At 53.6% G+C, this 27,325-nt stretch overlaps 1 protein-coding gene across 2 annotated transcripts in view; it reads right to left on the bottom strand.

The window, feature by feature from the left end:
* Window positions 1-369: 369 nt before the first annotated feature.
* Window positions 370-27,325, bottom strand: part of EIF4ENIF1 (eukaryotic translation initiation factor 4E nuclear import factor 1) — a 42,411-nt gene continuing 15,455 nt past the window's right edge. The window contains exons 6-19 of one of the 2 annotated variants that reach the window (XM_051973163.1): window positions 27,049-27,250; window positions 23,290-23,468; window positions 18,083-18,218; window positions 17,688-17,867; window positions 17,038-17,270; window positions 13,681-13,752; window positions 12,919-13,102; window positions 10,777-10,856; window positions 10,379-10,518; window positions 6,557-6,641; window positions 5,219-5,348; window positions 2,718-3,059; window positions 2,160-2,324; window positions 370-1,601 (exon numbers count right to left, since the gene is read on the bottom strand). In XM_051973163.1, coding sequence (XP_051829123.1) covers window positions 1,360-1,601; window positions 2,160-2,324; window positions 2,718-3,059; window positions 5,219-5,348; window positions 6,557-6,641; window positions 10,379-10,518; window positions 10,777-10,856; window positions 12,919-13,102; window positions 13,681-13,752; window positions 17,038-17,270; window positions 17,688-17,867; window positions 18,083-18,218; window positions 23,290-23,468; window positions 27,049-27,250 — 2,370 coding nt within the window. In that variant the 3' untranslated portion in view covers window positions 370-1,359. The remainder of the gene's footprint in view (window positions 1,602-2,159; window positions 2,325-2,717; window positions 3,060-5,218; window positions 5,349-6,556; window positions 6,642-10,378; window positions 10,519-10,776; window positions 10,857-12,918; window positions 13,103-13,680; window positions 13,753-17,037; window positions 17,271-17,687; window positions 17,868-18,082; window positions 18,219-23,289; window positions 23,469-27,048; window positions 27,251-27,325) is intronic. The other variant, XM_051973164.1, reaches the window with a different exon arrangement.

The raw sequence follows: 27,325 nt of genomic DNA on the forward strand, positions 1-27,325 counted from the left end.
AAATGGACAGCCTGGTTTCGAATGTAATTCTTGGACTCCAGGGCCTCCAACACCCATCCTCCCCATCTCAGGCCCTGCCTGTGGCTCACCTTGGGCACCTGGGAAGCTTCCCACCCTTCTGCAGAAGTCCTTTTTACCAAGTTTGGCCATCCCCCCAATAGATCCCCTAGCCCCCTACTGCTCTCGTCATGGAGATCAGGCCTCCAGTCTCTCCTGGCTTAGGCCCTTCTGCTTGACCCCCAGAGGAACCACCAATATAAGACTTCTCCATTTTCTGGGCGCAGTGGGGGCCCCGTTGGCAGGAGAGGGAGGCAACAAAAGGGGGCAGCCCCCTCCCATCTATTCTGATGAGCACCAGACACCGCAGGCTGGTAGAATTGGCTTTATTTACAGACAGTGAGGAAAGGAGCAGTCTTACACACGAGCTTGGAGGCTGCCAGCACACGGCAGGGTCAGCGGCCCCCTCCTGCAGGGCACCGGCTCACTTTAATGCCTTCTGCAATATTCCCCAAGAGCCGCCGGAGAAGAGGAACAGCTCCTAGTCAGTCTGTCCCGAGAGGCTCCCGGAGAACAAGCCCCAGCCCACCCTCTGGTCACTGCACCTGGGAGGGGGGGCAGGGCTAGGACAGTGCTCAGTACAAAATGAACTTCTGAAGACACCCCCCCCCAGCCCTCAAGGCCAGGCTGTGACCCCCAGAGAGGAGGTTATTTTTTGGGGGGAGAAGAAAGACTGTTCCTCTTCTCTTCACCCCCCTCCTTGAAACAACTGGGAGTCTACTGAGGAAGACTGGCAGGGCTCCCATGGGGCAGAGGCTCCCACAGAAGGGGGAGGCTAACCCAAACAGGCTGGGGGGAGGAGGAGGGGCCAGGGCAACTTCATTCACTCCACTCACACACTTGGCATATGCAATTTTAATCCAACAAACAAACCAAAAACGGGAGGGAGGAAGAAGAGTCCCAGATGTACATTAAACGAAAAACTCCAAAGTGTAGACACAACTAAAGCTTCGCGGAGTCCAGCTACTTTTATGTACAGCTCCAGTTCCAAAAAAGCCATCCCGGGTATATACAAAAGGGGTTTATACACAAGTCTGTACACGAGAGTCTATACATTTATTTCTGCAGAGCAACCCTCAGGCGTGACCTCTCGGGGAGGTCACCTGCACATCATTCATTCACATATCTTACAAAAAAAACAAACCAAGACAAAAGGGCCGGCGGGCTGGAGGCGCGGCCGGGTGTCCAGCCGCCGCTCGAGGCTCCGCTCCCCGGCCACGCGGGCTCGCCAAAGGTTCTCGGGGAGCGGGCTGGGCTCCCCAGAGCCCGGGCGACCACGTGTCCGCGGCCCCGGGCCCGGCTTCACTGCCTGTACTCCAGCTCATCCACGCTGATGACTTTGGAGGGCATCGAGGGCAGCGGCTGCTGCAGCACGTCCGAGCCGAACCACTTGGCCAGGCCCACGGGGGAGGCGCTCCTCTGGCTGGGCCGGGGCTCCAGCTGCGGGGGGATGTGGGGCAGGCCCGGCCGGCCCGGCAGGTTCTGGGGGGGCGTCTGAACACCAATGGCTGTTCCCTGCGAGCCGGAGCCTGGGGGGTGGAGGACTGCAGAGACAGAGAGATGGTTAGGGACACCCTGCACGCGGGACAGACCCCAGACCGCTCCAGAGCGGGCCAAGTCCGGGGGCACACACCCTGCCCAAGGAGAACCCAGATGTGACCTGCCAGAGCTGCCCACCTTGCGGTGGAGTAAAAGCCGGCGTGGTCACCCCCCAGCCCAGCACCCAGGACACCACAAAGACATCAGAGTGCCGGGTCCTCTGGAGAGCACCTCCCCCCCGGTAGGCGCCAGGCCTCCACAAGGAGCTCTGAGGGACCCCGCACCAGGAATGTGCTGGAAAGGGTCCCCAGAAGGGGGGCAACTGCTCCTGGTGGCCTGGTATCAGTCCTCAGAGAACCGACCCAAAGCCTCCAGAGGCGTGGTGCTGGGGGGCTGTCGCTGCAGGACCATGGGTGCCGAGAGCTGGAGAGGCCCCCGCAGACAGCTGGATGCCCGGCTCCTCGGGTCCTGGCGCATCCCCAGACAGCCAACAATCGCGGCTCCCAAAGCCAGGTCCTTTGCTCCCAGATACCGACCCTGGCGGGGGTTTCCCTCGGACCTACCTGACCGCTGCAGCTGCTGCTGCATCATTGCGAGCTGCAGAGGGGTCCCCGAGCGAGGGGTCAGGAGAGGGTGACTGGCTGCAGGGAGGGGGTAAAAGGGCTGCCCGAGGAGAGGGCCGGAGATCCCCTGCAAGTGGGACAAGTCCATCCCAGGAGGAAGCATACCTGTCACAGAAAAGGGCAAACGAAGGAGTAAGTGTCTCTGGGAACGCTCAGAACCACAGCTGACAGTGCACGTTAGGGGAGAGGCTAAGTCCCAAGCCCTGGGATCGGTGGCTGGGAGGAGAGAGCCTGGATTTGGTGCTGAAACCTCAATGTGGTCGAGCGTCACAAGCTCAGATGTGCCCGGGGCCCCGGGGCGATTAACTCGGACCCGGACTCTAGAGAGCTGGATCCTGGACCACCTCCTCCCCACCCCAGCCGAGGCCCAGCAGATGAAGGGCCCGGGTGCGGTGCCCAGAGGGAGGAACAGTTCTGCCAGCCAGGGCGAGGGAAGCTGCGGGGCTTAGGGGTGTCAGTGTCTCAGGGCCCAGCGCCCCCTGCAAAAGAGGCACTCACCAGCTTGAAGCAGAGATGGAAGGTGCTGAGGATGGACCCCCTGAGCGAGCATCCTTTGGACCAGTCCTGGGTGAAACTGATGAGCAGGCCGGACGATTGGAACGTGGGAGACGAGCGGGACCTGGTGGACAGGACGGAGGAAGGGGGCCCCGGGCACTGGGGAGGCCAGCGTGGGGGTCTTCCTGCCGGCTGCCTTAGGCCGGTAGTCCTGTTCTTTGGTGAAGCGGCTGGTCTGGGACAAGGGGGTGGAAGATGTCGATCGCTGCAGCGTGGAGAGTTTGGGGTTCATGGGAGGGGACGTGTCGCGGTCTGGATTCGCCATGGAACTCAACAGAAGGTTCTCTGCAACAAAGCAACCAGCTCTCACCACCCTGATCCAAGACCCCACCAGGCATTTGCAGACCAGAGATCCTCTGACGAACACTGTCCCGCCCCTGTCTTAGGTTAGCTCAGTCTGAGGAAGGAGGCGAGACAAGAAGGCTCCCGACTGGCAGAGAGGAAACCTGTCCGAGGGATGCCCAATGGCCCAAGACCACCAGGCCAATTCAGGCCTCCTGCCCTCCAGGCCAGTCCTTCTGTGGCCACAGGCGGCCCTGCCCCTTCCTCACCCCACCCTACGTCACAAGCACAGGAAACGTAACGAGGGTTTTGCCACAGAATCAGCACCTGATGGGGCACCGAGGTCCTGGCCCTCCCTGCATGGGGTCAACAAGGGAGGCGCTCCTGAGCTGGCAGCCTATTCTCCCCCCTTTCCTCTGGGTTCTACACAGCGGCCTCACCTGCATCATGCTGCTCCCCCCGCACTCTAAGGGATGGTGTGACCCGAGGCCGCCCCCAGTCTGACCACCCCTGCTCCCCCACGGACACCCCAGGAGCTCTTCCCAATCTGAGAGGTTCATTCCTCATGTTCTCTCGAGATAGAGCGTGGGGATTCTCTCTTCTCCCCACTTTTTAGGGGACCAGCCCATCCCCTGGGACCTACAAGCCCCTTCCTGACAAACAAAGAAGGGCTTGGGAGAAGCTGGGAATGTGGTGCCGCCTCCTCCTGCGGTCAGGTCCGACACCTGCCTCGCCTCCAAAACTAGGGGGGAAAGGGGGAGGGGGCGCGAGCTTCTGACAAGCGTCCCAGCCTCCGCTCTGGCCTCCGCAGAATATCAGCACAATAAGCACGCCAGGCAGCAGCTTGGGGGCCGGTCACCCTGCCAGCCAAAGGTGGTCTGGCCCCGCCCACCTGCCTCCTGGTCAGCCCGGAACTTCTCTGTTTACACCCAAGGACAAATTCAAGCGCCCACGGCCTGTCCTGGCTGGGCCCGGGGTAGGGGCCTCTGCTCTGCTCTGGAGAGCTGCCCACCACGCTCTACAAGGACAGCACCTGCAGGCGCTCCTGCCAGCAGGCCCATTAGGCGGGGCCTCTGAGGCTACGGAGAGCGCCCGTCCTGGTCTATGGCATCTTTGCTGGCGGACCCGGGCCCCCTGCTAGGTGCAGACCTCCCCAGCGAGCACAAAGTCGGACTCCATGGGCAAGATAGTCTGGGAGGAAGCCGGAAAGTCTTCACTACCAATAAGGTCGAGCTCCCCCCACGCCGCTGAGCTGGGAAAGTGCCTGGCTGCTTTGCCCCTCTTTGTGGGGTTCAGGGACATGTTCCGGACAGGGGCAACCCAGAAAATGGGCAGGCACATCCCCACATTACTCCTGCTTACTGACCCTGACGGGACCAGGCTGGAGCATCAGACCCAGGTCAGAATCCTGCTTTGGCCATCGACTGTCGGGGAACCTTTGGGGGAGGCACTCCCAAAACGAGGGTCACCCTGAATGGCGGCTCCAGCTCTCCAGTCTTGGTGTTCTAGGCTCAACCTTTGTTCATTTATAGAAAATCCCCAACAGGTTTGTGAGTAGAGGATTTCTCCAAGCTGGAGGGGGCCATGGCAGAAGGAGCCCAGCTGCAGGGGGCACGAGCTTGGCTGTGGTTACGCCCCTCCCGAGAAGCCGGGCTTTCTGCACTGCAGAGCACCCTCAAGATCCCAAGACTAGAGAACTGGAGCCGCCATTCAGGGTGACTTCGGAGAGCCTCCCCAAAGGCTTCCAGACAGTCCTTTGCAGAAGCAGGATGCTGGCCTGGGTCAGATGCCCTACACGTGGGTCTCAGGGTCAGTGGGCAGTTTTCCTTCCCCTGCTCTTCTCTTCACTCCCTTTCCCAATGACCACTTCTCTCCCTGGGACAAAAGCCCATCGGGACAGACATTGCCCCTCCCAGAAATGTCCCCATCAGAGGAACAAGTTCTTCCACATAGTTCCCTCCCTTCCCTCCCCCTGTCTCAGGGCCGAGATGATCTTCTTCTTGCCAATGACATCCAGGACAAATCTCAAGGCATCACGGGCCGACTTAAAGAGCCTCTCCCAGCTCACCTGCCCCCAGTGAGGCAGCGAGGGGCAGCGCCTCAGACAGGCCCCCCGGCCTCCTCCAGATGGCTCCCCCGCCCCAGCAGCCCCTGCTCAGTACCTTCATTTGCCCTCTGGCCTTCTTCTTTCCCGTCGCTGGCCGGCTTTCCAGAAATGGGGTCTTCTTTGCTCTTCTCTTTGCTTTCATACATCCTGCGTATCACTGAGGTAGGAGTGAAGGAAGGAGACAGCTGCAAACAAAGCAACATCCGGCCTGTTAAACACCAGCCTGAGCGCCCGAGCCCCGCGCCCGCCCAAGCCAGACCACAGCCACCGTCCAGGCTCTGACCTCTCGAGGCCCTGGCTGCCTACTCCCAAGCCACCTCCCCTCAGGGGAGCCTCCGGCCCAGATAGGCCACATTTGTGCAGCGTCCCAGCGTCCCTGCATCAAACGGCAAATGCGGCTGCCCCCACACAGAGGGGAAACCCGGGGGATAGAAGCACTTGCTGAAGGCCAATGTTAAAGACGGGGATGGGGGGAGGAGGGTGTGTGTGTGTCAGCCAGAAGACGCCCAAGCACAGGGGCGTCCAGGGCAGGCCCATCCCCAGGCCCCCTCCTCCTCCAGACCGCTCTGGGAGAGGCCCCCAGATCATTCCCATCTGCCCAACTCTGGTGCTCATCTCTGGAGCCCCCAACCAAAACCGCTCCCAAACAGTCCAATGTTCCTTCAATGTCTCTCAGACCTCCTGAGCCAGCAGCTCCCCAGGACAAAGAGCGCCCCATTAAAACCACGCCCCATCACTCAATCTCGCTGCCAACAGAGGTGGGGACGAGGTCTTACAGCCCACAAAAATTCTAAATTGGAGAGACCTGAGCCACAGGAGCATCGGACAAGCCCCAGGAAGATGAGCATCACCACCATGAAGGGGTCACCCCAGGGATCCTCTCCGGCCGCCCCCGAGGTGCTTCCTACCAGGCCTCTCTCACCCTCAGTGATGTCTTCTCTCCACCTCCTCTAACCCCAACGCTGAGGACGGATCTCCCAAGGCCCCAGCCCAGGGCCAGGTAGGACAGCCCCGACTCTTCACAGAGTTTATAAAGGGCTGTGGGGTCTTGTCTTGTCTCTTTTTTTCCTGAGGCAACTGGGGTTAAGTGACTTGCCCAGGGTCACACAGCCGGGAAGTAGTGTCAGACCTCCTGACTTCAGGGCTGGGGCTCTATCACTGCACCACCCAGCTGCCCCGTGGGGTCTTTTCAATACAGAAGGGAAAGCACAGGCCAGGGCTGAGAGAAAACAGCCTCTGGGAATTCCAACAAGGATTTGGGTGGCAAGAACGGCTGGGGTTGCACAAAACGCCCAAATCTCTTCCCATTTCCTCTCCTGCGTGGCCTCTGTGGCTGGGCAGGGCCAACGTGGACAAGAGTGGTTCTGGCTCCTCCAGAAAGCCCACCACTCACCATGCTCGTGACAGCAGCGGCGGGCGCAGGAGATGCAGAGTTCCCTCGATGCCCAGGGGCCGGAGATTTGGCCACACGCTGCTGCCTGTCAAGAGAGGTCAGTGAGCGAGTGCCTGTGGAGCCCCACGCTCCCCCCCCCATCCCACCTTACACCGGGCGAAGGCGCCACGCCGAGCCCCAGGAGCAGCTGATGGAGGAGTGCTGAAGGCTTGGCAATGCCAGGCCCCATGCCCGCTCCGGAGGAGCTTGGCCCCTTGTAGGCCCCTGCCCACGGGCTGGCTGACCCTCCTGTCTCCCTTCTCCCGACACTGCTCCGGGCCCGCAGGAGACCAAGCGCTAGGACAGCCTGTGTCTTCACCCAGCCTTTACCTGCAGCCCAGCAACATCCCCCCCCCCCCATATCCCCCCTTTCCTTCCCCTGTCCCGTCTCCGCTCCTTGCTCATGCTTGTCCAGAGAGCGGTGTGCACAGGAGTTCCCAGCGAGGTCCTCAAACATCTGGGAACAACATGGCTACAGAGCTGCGAGCTCCTCCCCAGTCTTCTCTACTCTTCAAAAATAGAACTCTAGAGCCCGCTCCACCCTCACTGGAGGGTTCCCACTCTCAGGTTCCCATCCCTCCCAACGGCCTGTCCACTCCTCAGCCTCCGTGGCTGCTCGTCAGGTCACCCCCGTTCTGGGCGTCTCCCGAGAATCCATCCTCTGCCTTCTCTCGACATTTCTCTTGGAAGCTTCCCGGGTTTTCCTATCTCCAGAACGCTAACTCTGGCTCTCCCAGCCCCAATTTCTCCCGAGCCTCAAGGCCTGCTGTGTCCCCCACACTTCTCACCATGTTCAAACACACCTCGTTTTTCTCCCCAAAGGCAGCGGCCATCTTCCCAGACCCTCTGGGCATTGCCACGGACACAGTCCCATTTCTGCCTCTCTCTCTCTCCTATAGTGACACCAACTTAATTCAAGGGGATCCTCCTCATCTCTAGTCTTGGCGAGGGCACTGGCCTGGGGCTCACCCCCCTCCTGCGCGCATTTCCTGGTTTTCCTGGGGCACCCCCACTGCTGCTCTCCTAAGAATTACAGACCTCCAGGAGTGGAGGGCACCTCACTGTTGTACTCCTAGCGTTTGGCATGCGGTGGCACTTAATAAAATAAATGCCTGCTGATGGATTCCCTTTGGGCCCAGGGCGGCCCCCACATCCAGAGAGTATTTTCTCCTCATCTCCACCTGCCAAAGCCTTTCTGGGGGAGAAAGCCAGGCTTCCACTCTCCATCTCTGCTCCTGGCCAGGTCACTGACCCTTCAGATTCCCTGGGTTCCCTTTAGAAGGGGCGACCATAGCATGCGGGCTCCAGTTCCACACAAGACACGCCAAGCTCTGCTTTGGCCCGGGTTCTCCCCTCCATCCCAGCACTCCTAACCCGCGCTCACTCTGACCCGTGGCCCCCTTGTGTCTGCAGCCCTTCTGCACCCAGACCTCCCTGGGCTCGCCCAGTTTCCTGTTCTCTGTCCTCAGGGGAGCTCCTGGGTCCCGTCCTCAGGGGGCTCTCATTCTGGTGGGAAAGGGTCCCCACACAAGTCTACAGGAAACAGTGCTACAATTTCTACAGGAAACAGGAAACAATTGGAGGAGATTTCCAGTTTCCAGGGCCAAGCCGCCACCAAGGCCACGATTCAGACAATGTCCCTAATGAGGCCGAACACCCGCCCGTGCCGGAGCGGTCAAGGACAGAGCACCCACGTGGGAGACTGACCACAGGTGCCCAGAGCGGCCCAGGGCTCCAGAGCAGGTAAAGGCTTCAAGAGGGCCCAGAGCCCTCTTTCCCAGATCTCTCTGCTCTTCTCCATCTCGGCACACCTCCAAGTTACGGGCGTTTCCCAGGGATCCGTCCGAGGCCCTTTTCTGATCCCCCCCCATACTGCTTTGTGGAGTGACCCCCTCAGCATCCATGGGCTCTGTTCTCTCTGCTGGGAGTCTCAGGCCTATGTAGGGTGGCAGTTTTAAACTAGCAAGGCTTTATCAGCTGGAAACCCCCCCATACAGTCAGCCGCATCTTTCTCCTCGGCTTTGGTCTCACAACACCCCGTCTTTCAGATGCCCTATGGGCATGTTCAGAGCAGAACTCTCTTTCTCTTCCCAATTCCTCATCGCAGCTATGGGCTCCTCGATCCCATCCTCGACCCCACCCCTCCCCACAGCTTCAATGGCCCACTCTGACTCTTGCCGCTGTCTCGCCTCTACCTCTCTCCAGACCCCAGGAGGGCTTTCAAGCCTGGAGTCTCATCCCCCACGCTCTCTCCTATGCCACCAACCTAGATTTGCCCTGTGACTGCTGCTGGCTCTCTCCTCCCTCCAGCGGAGGCAGAAACGCCCTTCCACAAACTCCTCTGTTCCCCTAAAGACCTGCGCCATTGCCAGGTCCATGGAGGAAAGTCTTCCCCCTCTGAGGCAGCTTTTCCGATCTCCCCAAGTGCAAGGACCTTCTCCCCAGACACAACCTCTCCCCTACTCTGTATCCCTCTTCGACATCCCTGGTTATGGACACAGTTTGTCCCCTTTCCAATGGCAGCCTCCTGCAGAGCTCTCACTACTTTTGTAAGCCCCAGAACCAGCACTAGGAAGGGCTTGGTAATTGCTGCCTTTTTGGGTGCCAGGCCTGGGGAAGGGGAAGGAAAGGGACAGGGTGTCCTCAGATGCCAGTTATTGGCTCTGCCTGCGAGTCACACCAGACAAGGACGATCAATGAACACAGCCTTCGATCCAAGAAAAGAACCAGCCTTCCAGAAGCAGAGAGAGCCCAGTGGCCTCCTGGGAGCGAGCAGCAGCCCCGCAGTGTTCTGACCAGCTGGCACCTCACAGAGAACAAACTCCACAAGAAACTGTCTTTCTAGTCTGACTGCCGAGATTCCCACAACTATCCACCGATGGACACAAGACAGCCCAGCAGCCGATGTCTGGGGCGCAAGGGACCATGACACCCGGACCCTGGCACAATTTTTAAAATTAAATCTAGAGGCTTTAAGAGGACCAAGAATGAAGGCAGCAGGTCCCAGATCTGGCATTCCAGGTTTCTCCGAGTCTGGCCCTAACTTCTTCTCACCTGTCGCCCTCCCCTCAAACTGCAGCCAAACCAGACGATTCCTTCTCCTGAACCGATTCTTCCCATTTCTTCCCCTCATCTCTGCTTGGATTTCCCCCTGCCCTTGTTGATGCAATGAGTCCTCTCAACTCCAAACTGGAGGCCAGAGTCCTGCATCTTTCCATCCACACTGGGGTCGTCTACACAACTCCTTTGCCCCCAGTACATTAGAAACACTGAAGTATGGAGACCACAACTTACTCTGCCTCCCCACCTCCCCTCCTCAAACAGTAGCCCAGAGCTCTCCCAGATGACCTCGGTCTCCTCCAATTATGCGGCACTGTTTCCTGTAGACTTGTGTGTGGACCCTTTCCCACCAGAATGAGAGCCCGGGAGCTCCCCCGAGGACGGGGACCAGGAGCAGGCAGGCTCTCTAAGAAGGGAACCAGGACCAGGGTTCTCCCCAAGGATGGGGACCCAAACTAGGCAGGTCCCCCGAGGAGGGGACCAGGATCAGGGAGCTCCTTGAGGACAGGCCCAGGGAGCTCCTGGCTTCCCTTTAGGCACACTAAACCACAAGTGCAAAATAAATGCAGCAGAGCCCCAAGTAGCCACAGGAGCCTGAACGAGCATTCATTAATCACCTGGGTGCCAGGCCCTGGGACAAAGAATGACCCCAACCCCTCCCAGGGAGTTCATCAATAATGTATTCATTTCCACGCAGCCCAGCTTAAGCCTACAGAAGCACACCTGCTCCTAAAGCCATCTCTGCTTTTGTCCATCTGCGGTTTGCCGAAGCCAGGCTGGTAAAAGCTGGCTGCCTGCATGGCGAGCTCGTGGGGCAGGCCGAGCCCCTCCAGGGCAGGGTGCTGCAGCTCCAGCTGATTCATCTGCGCAAGGGGAGAGAGCAGGGTCAGCGAGGAAGAGCCGGGTCTCCTCTACAGAGACCCCTCCCCTACCCCGGGGATTAATCTGCCAACATTATGAAAAGGGCTCCACAAAACAGGTTCTAATGGAATGAACATAAAGCCCAAACAGCCATAATTCTCCCAAGTCTTTAAAGCTGGGGGACGGCCATTACAAGAATATCTCGATCTAGAACTAAACCTCCCAACTCCCTCCCCCTTTCACCAGGAGCATGGCCTGACCTGTGCAGCAACAGGGCTCATTGATTTGCGCATTCCATGAAATGGATCTCCAAGCAACTGCTGAGAACTGGGTCCAAAACCTGCAGAGAACGTGAGGAGCGAAGGGATCAGATGAGAACATCTCGGCAAATATCTCGCGGGATAGGACTGACCCTACACCATCAGAATCTGTCCCCGAGCTGAGTCACTTGTGTTCTGCACGTGGGACAAGAGAGAGCAAAGCTCCCGGGCCAGCAGATTCAGAAGGATCACGTGGCTGCAGGACCCACCATTTATCCAAGACTTCCCCAAAGTAAAGGGCTGTGGGATGACTTTCCAGAGCAGAGCTTCTTAATTTTTTCCCCACTCACAAACCCTTTTTACCCAAGAAGTTTTTGTGTGCCCCGGGGTAAATAGGTGCTTAAAATGGTGTACCCATCAAGCATTTACTGATTGTAAATCCTAACTATTATTGCCTCCTCCCCTCATTCAGTATTGTGACTCACAGTTTAAGTAGCTGGGTTCTATACCATCCCCTCTGCCAAAACCTACCCAATCTTCTTATCTATCAATATTTGTATATTGTCTCTCCCACAGACTATAAGCAGAAACTTTCAGTCTCACTGAGCTAAAAAGCTGAGGCTGAAGACCAGACCCAGGAGTCCACAGTACCCAAGAGCCATTCCAGTAAGCCCAAGATCATCCTTTCCCCCCAAAAAGTCCATTTTGTTTCTTCCTCCTCCCTCAGCTGTAGCAGATCAAGTTTGAGAAGCTTTGAGAGGATCCATTTTCCCAGAGGCATTTGCAAATTTGCCTGTGAAACAGGAAGGCTTTAAGGGCTGGCACAGGGAAGAGGGAAAGGAGAACCACTTAATAGCAGTTTTACAGAGAAATGAAGGCTTGAGGAGGCCAAGGTGATAAATAGATGGGCCATGATGGATAATAAAAAACCAGGGCTGAATCCTGGCTCTGATACTGAGGCTGTCCAGCAAGGGCCTGCCTCTCCCTAAGCCTCAATGTCCTTACAAGCAAAATGGATTACTATTTATACTATACAATGTTCCTCACACACTAGAGAGAGAAGGTCCTGGGTGAGCCTCCAAAAGCCTCACAAATGCCAACACTGGGCTAGGCCAGAACTGAAATCCTTGTCCTGGAACCTTCAATCCCTTCAAGCTGCTCTGGCTCATCACGCAAAGCCTCTCCCTGCTCCAGGACACGGCTGCACAGAGCATCAAAGACCTGGCATTTCGAGTCATAGCAAAAAATGCTCTAAGTCAGGATCGCTTAGAGAAATGCAAATGAACACAACTGGAGGTACCACCGCAGGCCTCTCACAGTGGCTAAGATGATAGAAAAAGATAACGATGACTATTAGAAGGGATGTGGGAAAACTGGAACACTGATGCATTGTTGGTGGAGTTGTGAACTGATCCAACCATTCCGGGGAGCAATTTGGAACTATGCCCACAGGGCTATCAAACTGTGTACCCTTTGATTCAGCAATGTCTCTACCGGGCATTATGTAAACGAGGGAAAAGGCGGCCCTTTTTGTAGTGGTAAGGAACTGGAAACTGAGTGGGTGCCCGTTAATTGGAGAATGGTTGGGTAAATTGTGGTATACAAATATAATGGAATTATTATTGTTCTGTAAGAAACAAGCAGCGGGAGGATTTCAGATTTCAGAGCCCAGAGAGACTTATGTGAACTGATGCTGAGGGAAATGAGCAGAACCAAGAGAGGTTTATATATGGCAACAAGACTGGATGATTCTGATGGACGTGACTTTTGCCAGCAATGAGATGATTCAGGCCAGTCCCAAAAGACTTGGGATGGAAAGAGCCATCGGCATTCAGAGAGAGACTGTGGGGACTGAGTGTGGATCAAAGCCGAAGATTTTCAAACTTTGCTTGTTTTTTTAATTCTCTCCGTTTTTTCCCCCCTTTGATCTGATTTTTCTTGTGGAGCACGATAAATGTAGAAATGCGTTTAGGATTGCACATGTTTAACCTATGTTGGACTACCTGCTGTATAGGGGAGGGGGACGAGGGGAAAGGAAGGTGAAAAAATTGGAACATGAGATTTTGCAAGAGAATGTTGAAAACTATCTTTGCATGTATTTTGGGGGAAAAAAGTTTCTAATCTAAACAAAGGCCTACTTACCAATGGGTGAGGGTATCCTAGGGCGCAAGTAGTCTGCGGAAGCCGCTCGAGTTGGAAACACCTGTGAAATGGGAGGAGATGGGGCTCTCTGACCCAGCAACGAAGCTGTCGGCTCCAGGCTTCCCATAAGGCCACTCAGGAGGTGAGAAGAAGCTGGTCTTGTCACGGGTGGACCCAGAAGCTCCTGGATGGAAAGAGAGCTGAATAATGAAGAACAGCTGCTTCTTTCCCAATAGTGTGCCCAGCACACATTCTACCCCAGCCCCCTGGCCCCACCATTCTCAGCTGCAAGTACAAGAAGCACATCCCACAACGTGCTTGGGGGAAAGACCAAGTATCAATATATATCTTGAAGTCTAGTAATATGAAAGCAATAAATAAACCTCTCCCGGTGCCACAAAAAGTGCGGTACCGCACAGCTGGCCACACTCTGACGCATGCCACCCCAGATGGCGGGCCGAAATCCCTGGGAGTCCCTACCTACTGACCCAGAGGAGGGCAGCCCTAATGCCAGTGGAACAGCCCTGCTTTTCCTAGAAAGAGCCCAAGTGGCAGGAGGGCACATCCGGAGCTGGCCCTGGGCCACCCCAAGCTCAAGTTCCTGTCTCAGGCGCTTAGGATGACGGGAAAAGCCTTCGCAAGCCAAACTCAAAGTTCATCCTATTTCCTCTCAGTTTAACCAGGAGACAGCAGCCCCAGGGACCGAGCCTGTACTAGAAGAGACGCAAACTGAAGGCTCAGAAGGAAAAGGAGGATAGCTACCTGTAAGATGTTCTTAGGGAGAGGCTGCCCTGGGATCTCAGCAGGGGACATCAAATGGCTTTCAAGGTTTCGCTAAAAGTCAGAGGAAAACGGCATGTAACCCTTGTGCACGTAACTGGAGCGAAAAGTCAAAGGAAGAGGAGAAAAGGCCCGGCCCCTGCCCACCCCACACCAGAGAGCAGCGCCATCCCACTTTTACTGGGCGTCTTCTAGTTGTGGGAACCTAGCATCACGGGGACCCCCCCCCCAAAGAAGGTGGAGGGGTGTCTCACATGTGTGTGTACACCCACAGCACAGGTCTGCCACTCACCCGCTCCTCTCCCTCACACACTCATCTCTCTCTCACACACACACACACACACACACACACACACACACACACTCTCACACAGCTGCCTACTGCTCCCAGGCTCTCTGACAGTGCCGAGGAAGGTCTGCCCTCACAGCACCCTTCTCCTGGTGAGCCTTTGGGCACCAGCCCACCCATTAACCTCACTCGCCACTGTTTCTGATGGCAATGCTCCAACCAGACAGACACCGCCTGCAGTGATGGGCTAAAGAGAAAGTGCGCGCTCAAGCCAGGCCGAGGCTGGTCACGTTGCAAAGAGAACTCCGAGGGACAAATAGAGACACACCTGCCTTATTGGCCTGGAACATCCAGCGGGCCCTGCTCCTTGTCCTACCTGAAATCCGACCCCCCCTTCAGGCCCAGCCCAAATGTTCCTTGGTCCACAGGCTATTTTCTGAATCTCTCTCCTGGTGTCTTGCCCTCCTCAGCTCTCTACTCTAACAGTGCTTCACCCATAACTCTCTGGGTATTTCTACTTCACACTATTATAGCGATCCGTGTGTCTTGACCCTCCTATAAGACTAAGCCAAGTAAGGATTTGTATACTCACAGGGCCCAGGCCTCTGTCCATTGGACATTTGAAACATTTACTGAACCAAAGTTCTTCTTGTCACCTTCATTTCTCAACCAGCAAGATGAAAAACAATGCACTGGAGAGACTACTGAGTCCTTCCTTTTCTGATATTAGGCACAGCTCCAACATGTTAGGGGAAAAGCAACGGAGAAAGCCCTGAGCTCCTGCGTGGGCCTTGAGGGTCCTGACCAACAACTTCTACCTCGGGCGGAAGCAAGAGCTTCCTGTGCCCACCCCCCCACGGGTCTCAGCTGTCGTGGCCAGCTTTAAAGCTGGTAGCTTTTCCTGCTCTTTTAGGGACTTGGATTCAGACACAAATTATAGGGAATCACCAAGGAAGTCATTTTAGCCCCCAAACCTTTGTCACAGTCTGACAATTCCAATCTGCATCCGAATACAAAATTTCCACTTGCACAGAATTGAACCCCTGGAAATTACGTTGACCGTCTCTAACAGCCCACCCAACTACAAGGAAGCAAACTATGGCCCGGAAGTTCCAAGAAGCTGTTTATTTCCCACCCTTTCCCCCAAGCGTCCTCCCTTTAGACTGGGCTCAATCAGACCCCGGGAGAACAGGCAAACGTGAACGAGGGCCTAGAGTGAGGAAGGCCTGATTTCAAATCCAGCCTCCGACCAGATGGGCCAGCTGGGAGATCCTGGGCAAGCCTCTCAAAGCCTGCCTGTGGTTGAGAGGATCAAATGAGATAGCAACAGTAAAGTGCTTGGCACAGTATCCGGCACACAGCAAACATTAAAAAAAAATGAAGTGATCCCCCTCCTCCGGAAAGAGCCCTTCAACAGACAACATTAACTCATTTTCTGAACTGATATGAGATCCACACACTGGGAAACACCAAACCCAAATAGAATCCTGCAATGGGAATATGCAAACTCGGGAAATTTTCCCAGCTCAGTTGGCCAACACAGTCTTTTTACAGCTCAAGCAAGAAGCCATTCTAAACGAACTGTCCCCAAAGCACGTGGAGGCTGGAAGGGCCGGCTCCAGGGCCCCTCCACATCTAACACACTGGGAAGACCTGTGAATGTGTCTCAACAGATGTGGATTTCTGCCATATACTTTATGATTCTGAGCAGGGGTGTCTCAAGGCTCACCAGCCTGCCCCACAGAATGGACAGTGCCTGGGCAGGCCCCTAGGTCAGGTGGCTCCCAGTTCCGCTTGGGTTTAAAGCCCTCGGCTCCCCACAAAAGCTGATAACCCCTGGGTCGGCACCTACCACCTGCACTTCTCTGAAAGTCACCAGCATGCCTCCCGGGTCCAAAGCCTCTCAAGAAGAAAAAAAAGGGGAGAGGGAAAGCCCCTGCCCCAGAAGCCTTCTAGCAGGAAGGCCGGCCAAAGGATGTCTCATTTATGGATATGTATAAGCTCCTTCTCAGCCAAGCAAAAAGATGAGACAAAGTCTTTGAAGGAGGCCGATTGTCTTCCTGCCCAAAGAGCCCAAAGCTGCTCTCCATACCCGGTTTTCCCCACAATCTCTAGCCAGCCACCACCCACAGAAGAAGCTAGAATGCCAGGAAATCCACTCCGCTCACATTTCCGTCACCTACGTGTTGGGAGCCTGGACAGCTAGAAACATCTGTACCAGAGAGAGAACCAACCCTCAGGCAAGGACGTGCCCCTTCCCTGCCCAGCAGGCGAGTCCTCAGACACTTAGCAAGGACAGAAGCCAGAGGTTGTCCCCCCTTTCCTGCCCTCAAAAGCCCCGAGACCTGCTGCCAGGACACCTGCTTTTCTCAGGCGGTGAAGCGCAGTGGCGAGAGCCCTGTTCCTGCTGCTTCCATCCAGGGGCCGCAGCCCAACCTTTTATCCTGCCAAGGTCTCGGTCTGTAAAGAGGGAAGCTGGCCGAGCTGGTCAACAGCCTGATGGCTATGACCTGGAACCTCTGATCTCAGGGTCACGCCCCACCATTCTGCCAGATCTCTGCCCCCCCACATCCTCTGCTCAAAAGCAAATGGCTAAGTCACAGTTTCCACGCTATCCCTCAAGAGGAATTCTAGTTTCACACTAAACTCCAAATAACAGAAACACGCATGAACACACTTGTCACCAAGAAGAAATCCTCGAGTTTTAAGTCCAAGGAGAACATTTAAGGCTTCAAGGACTGAGGCGGGTTAGCCCGGCCTGCACAAGAAGAGGGAAAGCATTTAGACAGACTGGGAAAGGAGAGAAGGGGTTGGCGAAGAAGTCGCCAATATAAAACCCCACAGCCAACAAATGGAAGTCCATTTGAACGCTTGTCGGACACGCCCTTCTTCCTCCAGAACCCCCGGACCCCCGTCAGCACAGGGGATGCTTCGGCCGTGCAGTGGCGGCGAGCCCACCAAGAACATCCACCGTACTCCAGATCCCAGGTTTTGAATGCATTTATTGAGGCTTGGGAAGGTGAGACGCGTGGCTCCCATGCACTACTTACATTGACTTTGGGCTGCGAAGGCAGAGTGCCACTCGCCTTCATGGTGCTCACTAGCTTGTTAAAGGCAGACATATCACCATCTTTGGCCAGTGGCCGGGAGCCAGCCACAGCCCCCAGGACCTCCTCCGAGCGCTCGGCCAGGAAGGGCGGGCCGTTCTTCCCTTGCTGGTCCACTCGCAGGCCTTTCAACCCTGCTTCTACCTCTTCCACTGAGAGTACGACCCCTGAATGCGCTGCAGAACAGAGAAAGAAAAAAGTATCCCTCAGGAAACACTAACCCACTAGCAAAGTCAGAGGCTCCCCTTTCCAACAAAGAGCACAGGAGAGCTGTCTTAGCTAAGGGATCAGGAACCCCCACAGAGGGGATCTGTCATACACGTTTAGGGCCCAGTCTCCTGACTGACTCCCACTAGCTCTGAGCCTCAGGTGACTTCCCGAGCACAAGCTCTCCTTCCCCTCAGGAGCATGGCCAGGCTTTGTCCGTCCCTGGTACTCTGCTTCCCTTCATCTAGACAAAGGGCCACAGGATGAGGGTCAGGTCTCGAGCTGCATATTCCCCTGGGGAGCTGGGATGCCCATAGAGCACTTCAGAGACTGTTTCACCAATGCCCTCCTCAAGCTTGACCCTCCTCCCCCTCCAGGGAACTCACAGCTCTCTTTCAGCTTTTCCTTGTTGGCAGAAAGACTGGAGAGAAGCGGCTTTAGGTCCACTTTGGCCTTCTGGAGCATTTCTAGAATGTCTACTTTGTTTTCAGCATGGTCTTCCAATGGTATAGGAGCGAAGTAATTTCCTGAGTTCTGGCCCGGAGACAGAATTGCTTGTTCTAAACCTGGATCAACAAGGACAAGAAGAAATGGACCAACAGCACCACGGGGTTAAACACCAGCATTTTATAGGGGGGAAGGCACTGGCTTGACAAGATGGAGAGGTAAGGGAAACTGCACTCCACTAGCCAGTGGCAACCAAAGCAGGAGCCGAATGACCCTGGGCGGCAGTCAGCGGCCCCAAAGGCCAATACAAGAGCGTGGCCACGTGCCGCGTTACCTGCAAGTTTCTCCAATTCTTCATGGGGCGTCGATCCGAGGCTGCTGGAGCGACTTCCCGATCGACTGGGATTTGAAAACCACCTGCTAAATCTGCTGGCAGAGACGGAACCTTCTCCTAGAACATCTTCTATCATCTAAATAGGAGAATAACACTTTTAAAGAACCATCTCAGGAAAGAAAAGAACAGCATGCTAGACTGAGATCAGAAAGGGAACTTACTTTGTACAGGCCTCCAGAACTGAGGGATGGGAGCCGCTTTTGAACTTACTTTTCTTCCCCAGAAGCTGCCTCATTTCTGAGAAGCAACCACCTGGCCCACATTTGACCATTATCTCTTTACTCATATGAAATCTCCACTTTATGCAATACTCCTTTTTGTCCATCCTCTGTCCCCCTGGGCGGCCCAAGATCCACCTGTATTTGTCCTGGGGGAGGCTACTTATAAACACCAGGACAAAGACAGGGACAGGGGCATCCCCTGGGCAATCCCCCTTCCTTTGATCACGGGACCATGGCTCTGACTGTAAGAGGCAGAAACAGGCCAGGAATACAATCGGGCCAATCAAGGTTGCACTATCAAAGCTTGACAACTTCATCCCAGCAGAGGAACCCATAGCTGATAGATGGGAAGGCTAACCGACTCCATTCCACTTAATTGTCTTAAGCAGAACAAGCCGACACAGAGGGAACGTTTGCACAAAGACCCAAGATGCAAGGAAACTAATACTGCTCATGCTCAAAAACCTCATGTAAACCATGGCAGCGAATGGAAGCTGCTCCCTTGTTAAAGTCTGAAGAGTCTCGGCTGAGCAAACTAGAAAGCAGCAGTTTTTACACTTTGCATTGCGATCATCTCCAAAGGAAAAAACTGAAGAAAAGCAGGAAGATGGAAGGAGCTGCCTTTCAAACCAATGGTCATGGGGAGTGTTCTTAACAGGTAAAATAATTAGCCATTAAAAAACCCTCAAAATTTATGTAATAAGAAAAGCTTTTATATAAACAAACTAAACATGAATTGAATGACAGAGAAGCTTTCAAATCAAACATCTGAGGGAGATCCACCAGACATACAGAATTTATAAATAGAACACCAACAGATAAATGGCCAAAGGCCACGAACAGCTCTCAGAACAAACGGTTGAGCCATTTAAGAAAACGCTACAAGTGCCTAATAAATTAGAGAGAAGAAAATAAGCCTGGAATTTCATCTCACAACCAAGGCAGTCCAAGATGATAAAAGACAGAAATGCTCAATGTAGGAGGGGCTATGAGAAAGAAAGAAAACAAAGACATAACTGGTGAAGCTATGAATTGGTCCAATCGTTTTGGAAACTAATTTGGAACGTGAGTAAAATCACTAAGCCATTCAGATCCTCTAAGCCAGCAATCCTACTGACCCTGCGAAGTCACTATAAAAGGTCAGACAGAATAAAACATTCATGAGGCACTTCAGGTAGGGGGAAGTAGAAATGATAAACAGGAAAAGAAGGGCATCAAGTGGGGAGATGATTGGACAGAGCCGACGGTACACGGAGATCACGGATTACTGTACGAGCAATAAAAATATGAATTCTAAAAACTTGGGACACATTTGTATGAACTGTTGAAAAAGAAAGAAAAATGAGGAGACTCCAGAACCCAAATCGATGCAGAAAACCAAGAATAGGCTACTCTGAGGCTACAGCCATCACCAGCTGCCCAGCAGGTTTCCTTAAGTCAGTATTTGTCACTAGAGAGGGTAGGGAGGAGGGAGCAAGTACTGGGAAAGCACAGCACTGTCATAGTTGGATGTTAAGAGGGGAAAGGGCACCTTAATTTACCTTCTTCCCTTTAGAAAACGAGTCGGGTATTTTCTAGAAGTTGAACACAAAATGATTTTGTAATTTGGTCATAAGCTAATTCTTGAAACTCACTTGCAGTTTTTAAACTGGCCTTTAACACCTATCTCTAAACTAAATGCTGCTTTATTTTTAACTTAAAAAAAAAAAAAAACTCCCATATTAGGCAGATTTTCACCCTATTCCTTAAGAGTAACTTGAACAATTATTCAGTTCTTGCTATTGTTAGTCAATGACCAATTAAATAAAGCCAGAAACTCCATCTCCAGGCCCTGGATTATTTAAACTTGAATTAATACACCAAAGGGGATTACAGAATTGTAGAATCCTAATCCTTAAAATCTGTAAATTGCAGGATGTTAATTCAAGACATCTTCTTCCCCCTTCTAATAAAAAGCAGAATTTTTTTTCTCAAAATTACTCGAAACAACTCAGATCTTGTTATCTATTTGTACAGATCTTATAACTTAAAAGATAAAAAATAAATTCTGAACTAGAGCCTCTTAATTTGCAATGAAGATCCAATATCGAAACTACCTGCCAAGTTTTATAAGAAAAGTTTTCCAATAGTATGCAAATTCCAAGAGCTTCATCACTGGGGATGAAGGTAAAGATAACTCGGAGTCCCAGGGTCACCCCAAACGTAGCAGCAGTAATCATTTATGGCGCCTTCTAACAACCCTGGGAGGGAAAACAGGAAGGTAGTGACATAACCAGGGTCACATAGTTAATAGCACTAACAGACTCTGTAAATGGCTTAATTAGCTCATCTGATCCTTACATTAATGCTGGGAAGTCGGTGCCAGGAGTTCCCACTGATCAGACGAGGGTACTGGTGCCAGAGGGATCCCTGTGCCAAGTGTATGAGGCAGCATTTGAACCCAGCTCTTCCTGACCCTAAGGTCTGACCTTCAAGTTTCTTTTGTCTCCAGATGGTTTTATTAATCCCAGAAACCCCCAGGAAAGTCCTGAAGCCTCAACCACAGCTGAAAACCGACACAGGTCAGAAGGGAAGGAGGAACTAAGAGGAGGACCCAAGGGCATGACCCAAGCCATGAGGCTTTTACCCAACCAGCAGTGGGCACCTGGAGCATATTCCAGCAGCCTTTAGATTGGGGGTGATGCCCAAGACTTCATGCCGCTTATTAAGAGGGAAGACTCCCCTTGATATTCCAAAGACGACTAGATTCTTTATTTTTTACAGAATCCTCTCATGAGTCCTGCCCATAGCCTGTCACTCAGAGCCCCTTGAAGAGCCTTTGCTGCTGGGAAGGCCTGGGAAGTCTCCTCACTCAGGCCATGGGTCAGATCTGTCCACCTCGGAGGAAAGCCAGGAAGGAGGAAGGCTCTCTCCCCTCCCAGAGCCTCAAGTCCCTGCAAACTCACCCCCAGGGGAGGAAGGTGCTCCAAGCAATAGGTGTCGGGACTAGAAGAAGGGAACCAGGGAGCCACAGTGGGACCAATGCGAGCCTCCCACGGGCATCTGTGAGAAACAGGAATGCAAGGCCCCTGTGGATCAGCCACATCACAGGACAGCTGCTGCTGGGCTGTGCTACGATTCTGTCTTAAGTCACTTTGTCTCATCTAAGAAGAGAATGACCATTCCAGAAATTTGGAAGTCGTCTGTTATTCAAAAAGAACCAAGCCTGGAAGACCAGGACCTTGTTGGCAATACCCTAGGGCTTTGGGCTTAGCTGGGGATGCCACGGCCGAGGGCTCGTGAGCTGACAAGAACCTGACTGTTTTTAGTGGGGCATGGGAAAAGGAAGTCAAGACCAGGAGTTCTCATGGACAGAAGCCCTTCTCCCCATCTGCTGCCCCCTCCCATCTTTGCTCACAGACCTGGGACCAGCCTGCTTGAATCCCTATGCAGCTTTCTGTCACAGTACACTGACTCCTGAGCTCCTGGGGGGCAGGGACCCCAGCGCCCCTCCCCCGCCAAGATGTTCCACATACAGGGTGCTCATGGGAAAGGGCGCCTGAACAGGAAGCTGGCTGAAAGTGCTCTTTTGGCCCTGGGACCAACCACAAAAACGTGCCCATTACCACCAGAGCGCGCAGAACCTGTAAATCCCATCTGAAAAGTGGCCTTCGAGTGCTGGATATAGTCATACACGTGTGTGATGGATACTACTGGGCCACAGGAAGGACGACCAAGGATACGGAGCACGGAGAGCCACTGGAACTGCCTGGGCGGGCAGAATCAGTCTGCCCCAAACCTACCGCGACACTAACGACCAAACGAGCGCCAAAGAGACAAAAGCAGACTTTCCCCCTCCCCCCACCTTTCAGCTTCAGGAAATGGTTCCCCGGGAGGTCTTTGGGGAGGGAGGCGATAGAGAAGCAGCTGACACACCCTTCCCTTCCCTTCACACAGCCCTTCCTCTTCCAAAGGGACCTAAGTCTGTGCATCGCAGGAAGCCCCCCTGTCTTCTCTCCCAGCCGTGGGGCCTCAGGGGAGTTCTCACTCCACTGGGGATCTGGGTCCCCTCCGTCTGACCCCGCCGGCTCTAGGTAACGAGGCTCCAGGGAGAGTTCCCAGTTCAATCACCTGATGCACCTCTGGGGCCGCCGGCCCAGACATGGCAGCAAACTCATGGGGACAGAGGGAGGGGATTCCTCCTTGGGGCTCCTGACTGCATCCTTACATTTCCTTCTTTCTCGGCAGAGAGGGTGACTAATCTATCAAGGCTCATGAAGGGCAAATCCACGTTGCTTTGCACTGGATGAGACACGACATCACCATCCAAAACCAGTCTGGGATCCCAGGATCTGCAGATCCCAGCCCGGGCTGGATCCTCTTGTCTCGGCAACCCCATTTCCTCCTCCTCCTCTTCCTCCTCCTCCTCCAGAAGGCCCAATTCCAACCTCAAACCGGCCACAACTAACTAAGGCAGTTAACTAACTAACTGAAAACGCAATTCTAAGCCTGCAAGTCTCACAGGAAGTACAAACACTCCAAAAGCCCCAATGAAGCAACAGCGTAACAAAACAATAACGTCACAGAAGTGCGGGGGAGCAGGGGAACACTCTGCAAACATCAGTCCAGCGCTTCCCAAAAGGGGGCCGCCCTGGAGCACTCCCGGACCCAGAATGCACCAATGGGGCCCACAGGTGCTGGGGAAGGGGAGGGAGTCAAGCCAAAGACCATCCGTGTAGTGTGTGCCGTCACCAGGGGAGACTCGAGCTGGCACCGACATCCCCAGGGCATCCCTGTGGGCAGCATGCACAACACCAGGGCTCCCAGGAAGGTTTGGGAAACGCTGCACTCGACAGACCACATCCATATTATCAAAAACATAGTGGACAAAGGCTCAAAGAGAAGGCGTTACCATGTGGTTGTAGCCACATGGGTGGGTTCACTCACCGAGGCCAGGCCTGGCACCTTATCAAGGTTAAAGAACTCATTAAAATCAAATTCTCCTGGTGACTGTTCAGGCAGCACTGCTTCCCTGGGCACTTCCTGATCTGCAGCGGGCTCCTGGGCAAGAATGACCTCCACTTCATCCTCTTCTGCAACGCCTCCATTGAATTCTGAAACTATTCCTTAAGGCAAAACCACGAGGACAAAAATCAGATCTAATCACTGTGAAGCAGCTTACTCAACATTCACAGCTTGGTTCTGCACAAGCAGAGCCAGACTGGGGCTGCACGAGGCCCCCTCGGCCTCCAAAGCGGTCCGGGAGCGTTTCCCGGCCCCCCGGCGTGGAAGGCACTTACAGGCAGGTGGAAAGCAAACTCGGCTTTGCCTTCCCGCCGTGGGCACGGCTACCACAAAGCTTTGATTCAAGATTTAGCAACCTAGGGACTCCACATCAAAGATGGCACCTAGGTCAAGTTCCAATAATAGTAAGTCTCATCTATACAAACTGAAGCAAGAATCCTAAAAAATCCGAGCTGCAATCTCTGGACTTCATTATAAACGGGTGTGTAGAAACACAAGCCAAAAATCAAGTCGCCTTTAGGTCATTGCAAGACTTAGCACTATCTCTATAAAGCTAGAAAAAATCCTGATATGGCATTGTTTAGACATCACTGTATACCTACGCCTGCTTATAAATACTTGAGAATTATCCTTCCAAGGTATTAAGTGCAGAAGGCTTCCTCCACACACAGTGTTCTTTGTATCTGACCTAGAGAGGCTTTTTGAGGGGAGGGAGAACGGGGAAAGGAGGGCAGGAAGACGTTGACCCATCACTTCCAAATGAATCCACTCTCTTGACAGTTCAGCGTCATTAGTGTGTTAGTCCCTTGGAAACAAGTCCTCGGGCCCTGCCTGTAGACGTACACCTTGTCAGAGGCACCACCTGGTCGGGCCTTCCCATCACACAACCAAAGTAAAAACCATGCATCCCGGCCCCCTTGTTGCCTCCTTCCCCTGACAGCTTCAGATCCCCGCCATCTGGATGAACTCTCTGGCCCTGGAAGTCGCCGTTGCCAATGTAATCCACTTGCAATACTAAAAAAGCAGCTCACGTTTCCACAGCATGTCCAAACTTTCCTCATTGTTCTTAGATATAAGAATCACACCCATCTCATGGGGAAACAGAGGCCCAGAGCAATGGTCCAGAAGAGCAGCTCCCAGCCTGGGGAAGGGGGAATATAGACACCAGCCCCCCTTTAGGCTTGGGGCCCAGAGTTCATGGAATCATAGCCGGGGCTACTCGGATGGTCTTGGTGCCCAACTTCCTTCCCCCATTCAGGCTCAGGGACCCCAAAGCCCAGGTCTTCCAACCCTCAATCCAAAGTTCCTCCTGCTGTCTGACACTTTGTCTTAACTGGCTCCCATCAAACCTCACTCTCAGGAGGAGGCAGGTGGGCAGGTTGGGCTGGGGTCTGTGGTAAATTTGTGTCAGACAGGGCCAGGGACCCATCCCCTCACTCCTTTGGACTGCGCAGGGGACAAAAATATGGCTGCTTCAAGTTCTATCAGAAAGCAGTAAAGGCCTCAAAGGAGCAGGCACTGGTCTATCTAGCAAAGGCTAAAGATAAACATTGACATCTTTCCTTCTTTTAAGAGACAGTGAGACTGGAAGATTTTATGGCCAAACAAAAATGGCTTTCTTGTGGTGGGGGTTAAACCTGCTGCTATTTAAAAAATAAAGTTAAAAAAGCCCCAGCAGTCTGGTGTACATTCCTGGCCCAGCCGGATCCCGCCTAGAAAGCGGGCTGGCTGTGAAGTCCGACAGCGCGGGAGTCGCCCCAAACATCAACAGCAGGCCTTGCACCGCTGGCTATTTACATAGGGCGACCTGTGAAGGCCTGGAGGAAGCGTGGGCCCGTCCCACGGGAGACAAGCAGCTCGAGTCTTAGAGAGCACAAGTGCTCAGAACAGTGTGGGCTAATGGCTCCTGTCATAACACTAACAATTAACCAAAAGGTGAAGCACAATCTCCTTATTAAAATAAATAAATGTCTCTGAGGCTCTAGGAGATGCTGCAAGTCACTGCTAGTTTAGCCCCTTCCCAGCACTGAGGCGTTAGTCTGAAAGCACGAAGAGCACATTTAAAATCTTACTTTAATGGAACTAATTTTCCTGGAAAGAATTAGTCATCAACGAAGGAGAACGAGAGCTAAGTATACGTTAGTAAGGAACGTTGCTATGAAGGATCCAGAACACCCAGAGTCACTTTTTCTCGTGGCAGCGGCTGCATATGTACCTTTTCTCTAGCCCAAGTCTTTTACAGACCAAATCCATCAGAAACCCCTCACCCAAATGTTAAAACAGCACAACACACTAACGCACAAAAACTAATGACTTGTGCGTGGAATCTGTGGGGGGCAACAGAAGAGCGGGCACTGCAGAAGAGCCAGAGCTTCTCCTGAGAGAACTGGGCAAGGCTTAGAAGAGGGGAAGAAGATCTGAAGACAGAGAAGTGAGAACGTCAGAGCAGAAGAACTGAGCTCTAACAACCAAGGGAGAGGAAGAACTCTGGGGAGTTTGTGAAGGGGCCACCTGCAGCCCCTCACCTGGGAATCCTCAATGCTCACACTTGGTGTCCAGCACCTAGAGGCCGCTCTTCCTCAAGAAGTCCCTCTGCTAGCTGAGCGGTCATCCCTCCAACATTCCTGCAGGAGAGGCTGCCCTGGAGGCTAAGCTCCCACCTTCAGAGCTCTCCCATCTCCCAAGCTGTGTCCTAAGGTCCCTTAGGGTTCCAATGAGGTTATGCTGAAGCTGGATGACTAAGGAACCCAGTTTTCCCTCTTCTTCAAGCCAGGACAAGGAACAGAGCTACTGCAACTAAAAGTTCTCCATCCACCATTCTGAATCAATTGGATATAAAAACACTGAAACATCAGGTTAGAATCATTTTGGTCCTAAAATAAAGAGACCACGGCAGCTCAGCCGGGGAACCAAACTACTGAGGAATGGCCTGCTTCTGCCCTTGAGAGACCCTTACCTGGGATACCAATTCTCATCTCTCAGCCAAAGCTAACAAGTTTCTTCGTTTCACAACTCTATAAAATGAGGAATGGTTTCACAGATTCATGGATAGTGAAGAGTTTGGTCAAAGCAGCTACCCCCCTACCCCTACCGCTCCCCCCAAAAAGGACCCACCACCATCCCTCTTTCCCAAAATAACCCTGCATCCAGACTGGCAAGGCAGATAGGGGCTTGACTAGATGTCCAGGGCCGTGCCAGCTCTCACGCTCTCTGACTGTCCTCTAGATCTAAATACCAACACATTGGTCGGTGCAGAGGAAAAGCAGCAGAGAGCTGATGGCAGGGCCTCCAGAGCTCACCTACCCATCACCCCTTTTTTTTTGGGGGGGAGACAAGTCAGACTCACAGCGCCACCCGATGGGAGAAGCCAGAGCTACTGAGGCCCCCTGAGGTGCTGCCTTAGTCAGGGACCCAGAATAAAGAGCAAGATCATGGGGGACCCGGGACATGGCCCCTCACAAGCTAGCTTCCATGGGCGCTGACTAGACTTCCCAGTCTGAAGGCTCCCCCCACAAGCCAACAACCTTCGAGGTTTGGTTTGGGAAAAGCAGGGCTAGGCTCATACCAACAGAGCCACCTTTCACAGGATGGAGACTTCACGGCTTTTCATCCCACCGTCCCCATAAGGGGGACAACGCATCTACGTGCAGGCCCCTCCTGGCATCGGACAAGGCAACTGACCTTCCTTCACAGATGGGGCGCGTCGTCTTGTTCTTTTTCGCCCTTTGTGATCTTCTTCCAGAATCTTGTCGTCAAAGCCCGTGAGCTCGATGGTTTCAGACTGACTCGTGGGTCCGGCAGAAAACCATTCGGGCTCCTCTTCTGTATAGGAATCATTTCTTCTGCGTTCTCCAAAGACACGCTTGCTGTCTCCAAATTCTCTCTAATAGAATGGAGAAAAGAACAGAGGCGTTACAAGGAGGCCCATAGCCAAGACTCATCTCTGTCCCCGTCAGCC

This window comes from Antechinus flavipes, chromosome 1, assembly GCF_016432865.1.
Source record: "Antechinus flavipes isolate AdamAnt ecotype Samford, QLD, Australia chromosome 1, AdamAnt_v2, whole genome shotgun sequence".
Lineage (NCBI taxonomy): Eukaryota > Metazoa > Chordata > Mammalia > Dasyuromorphia > Dasyuridae > Antechinus > Antechinus flavipes.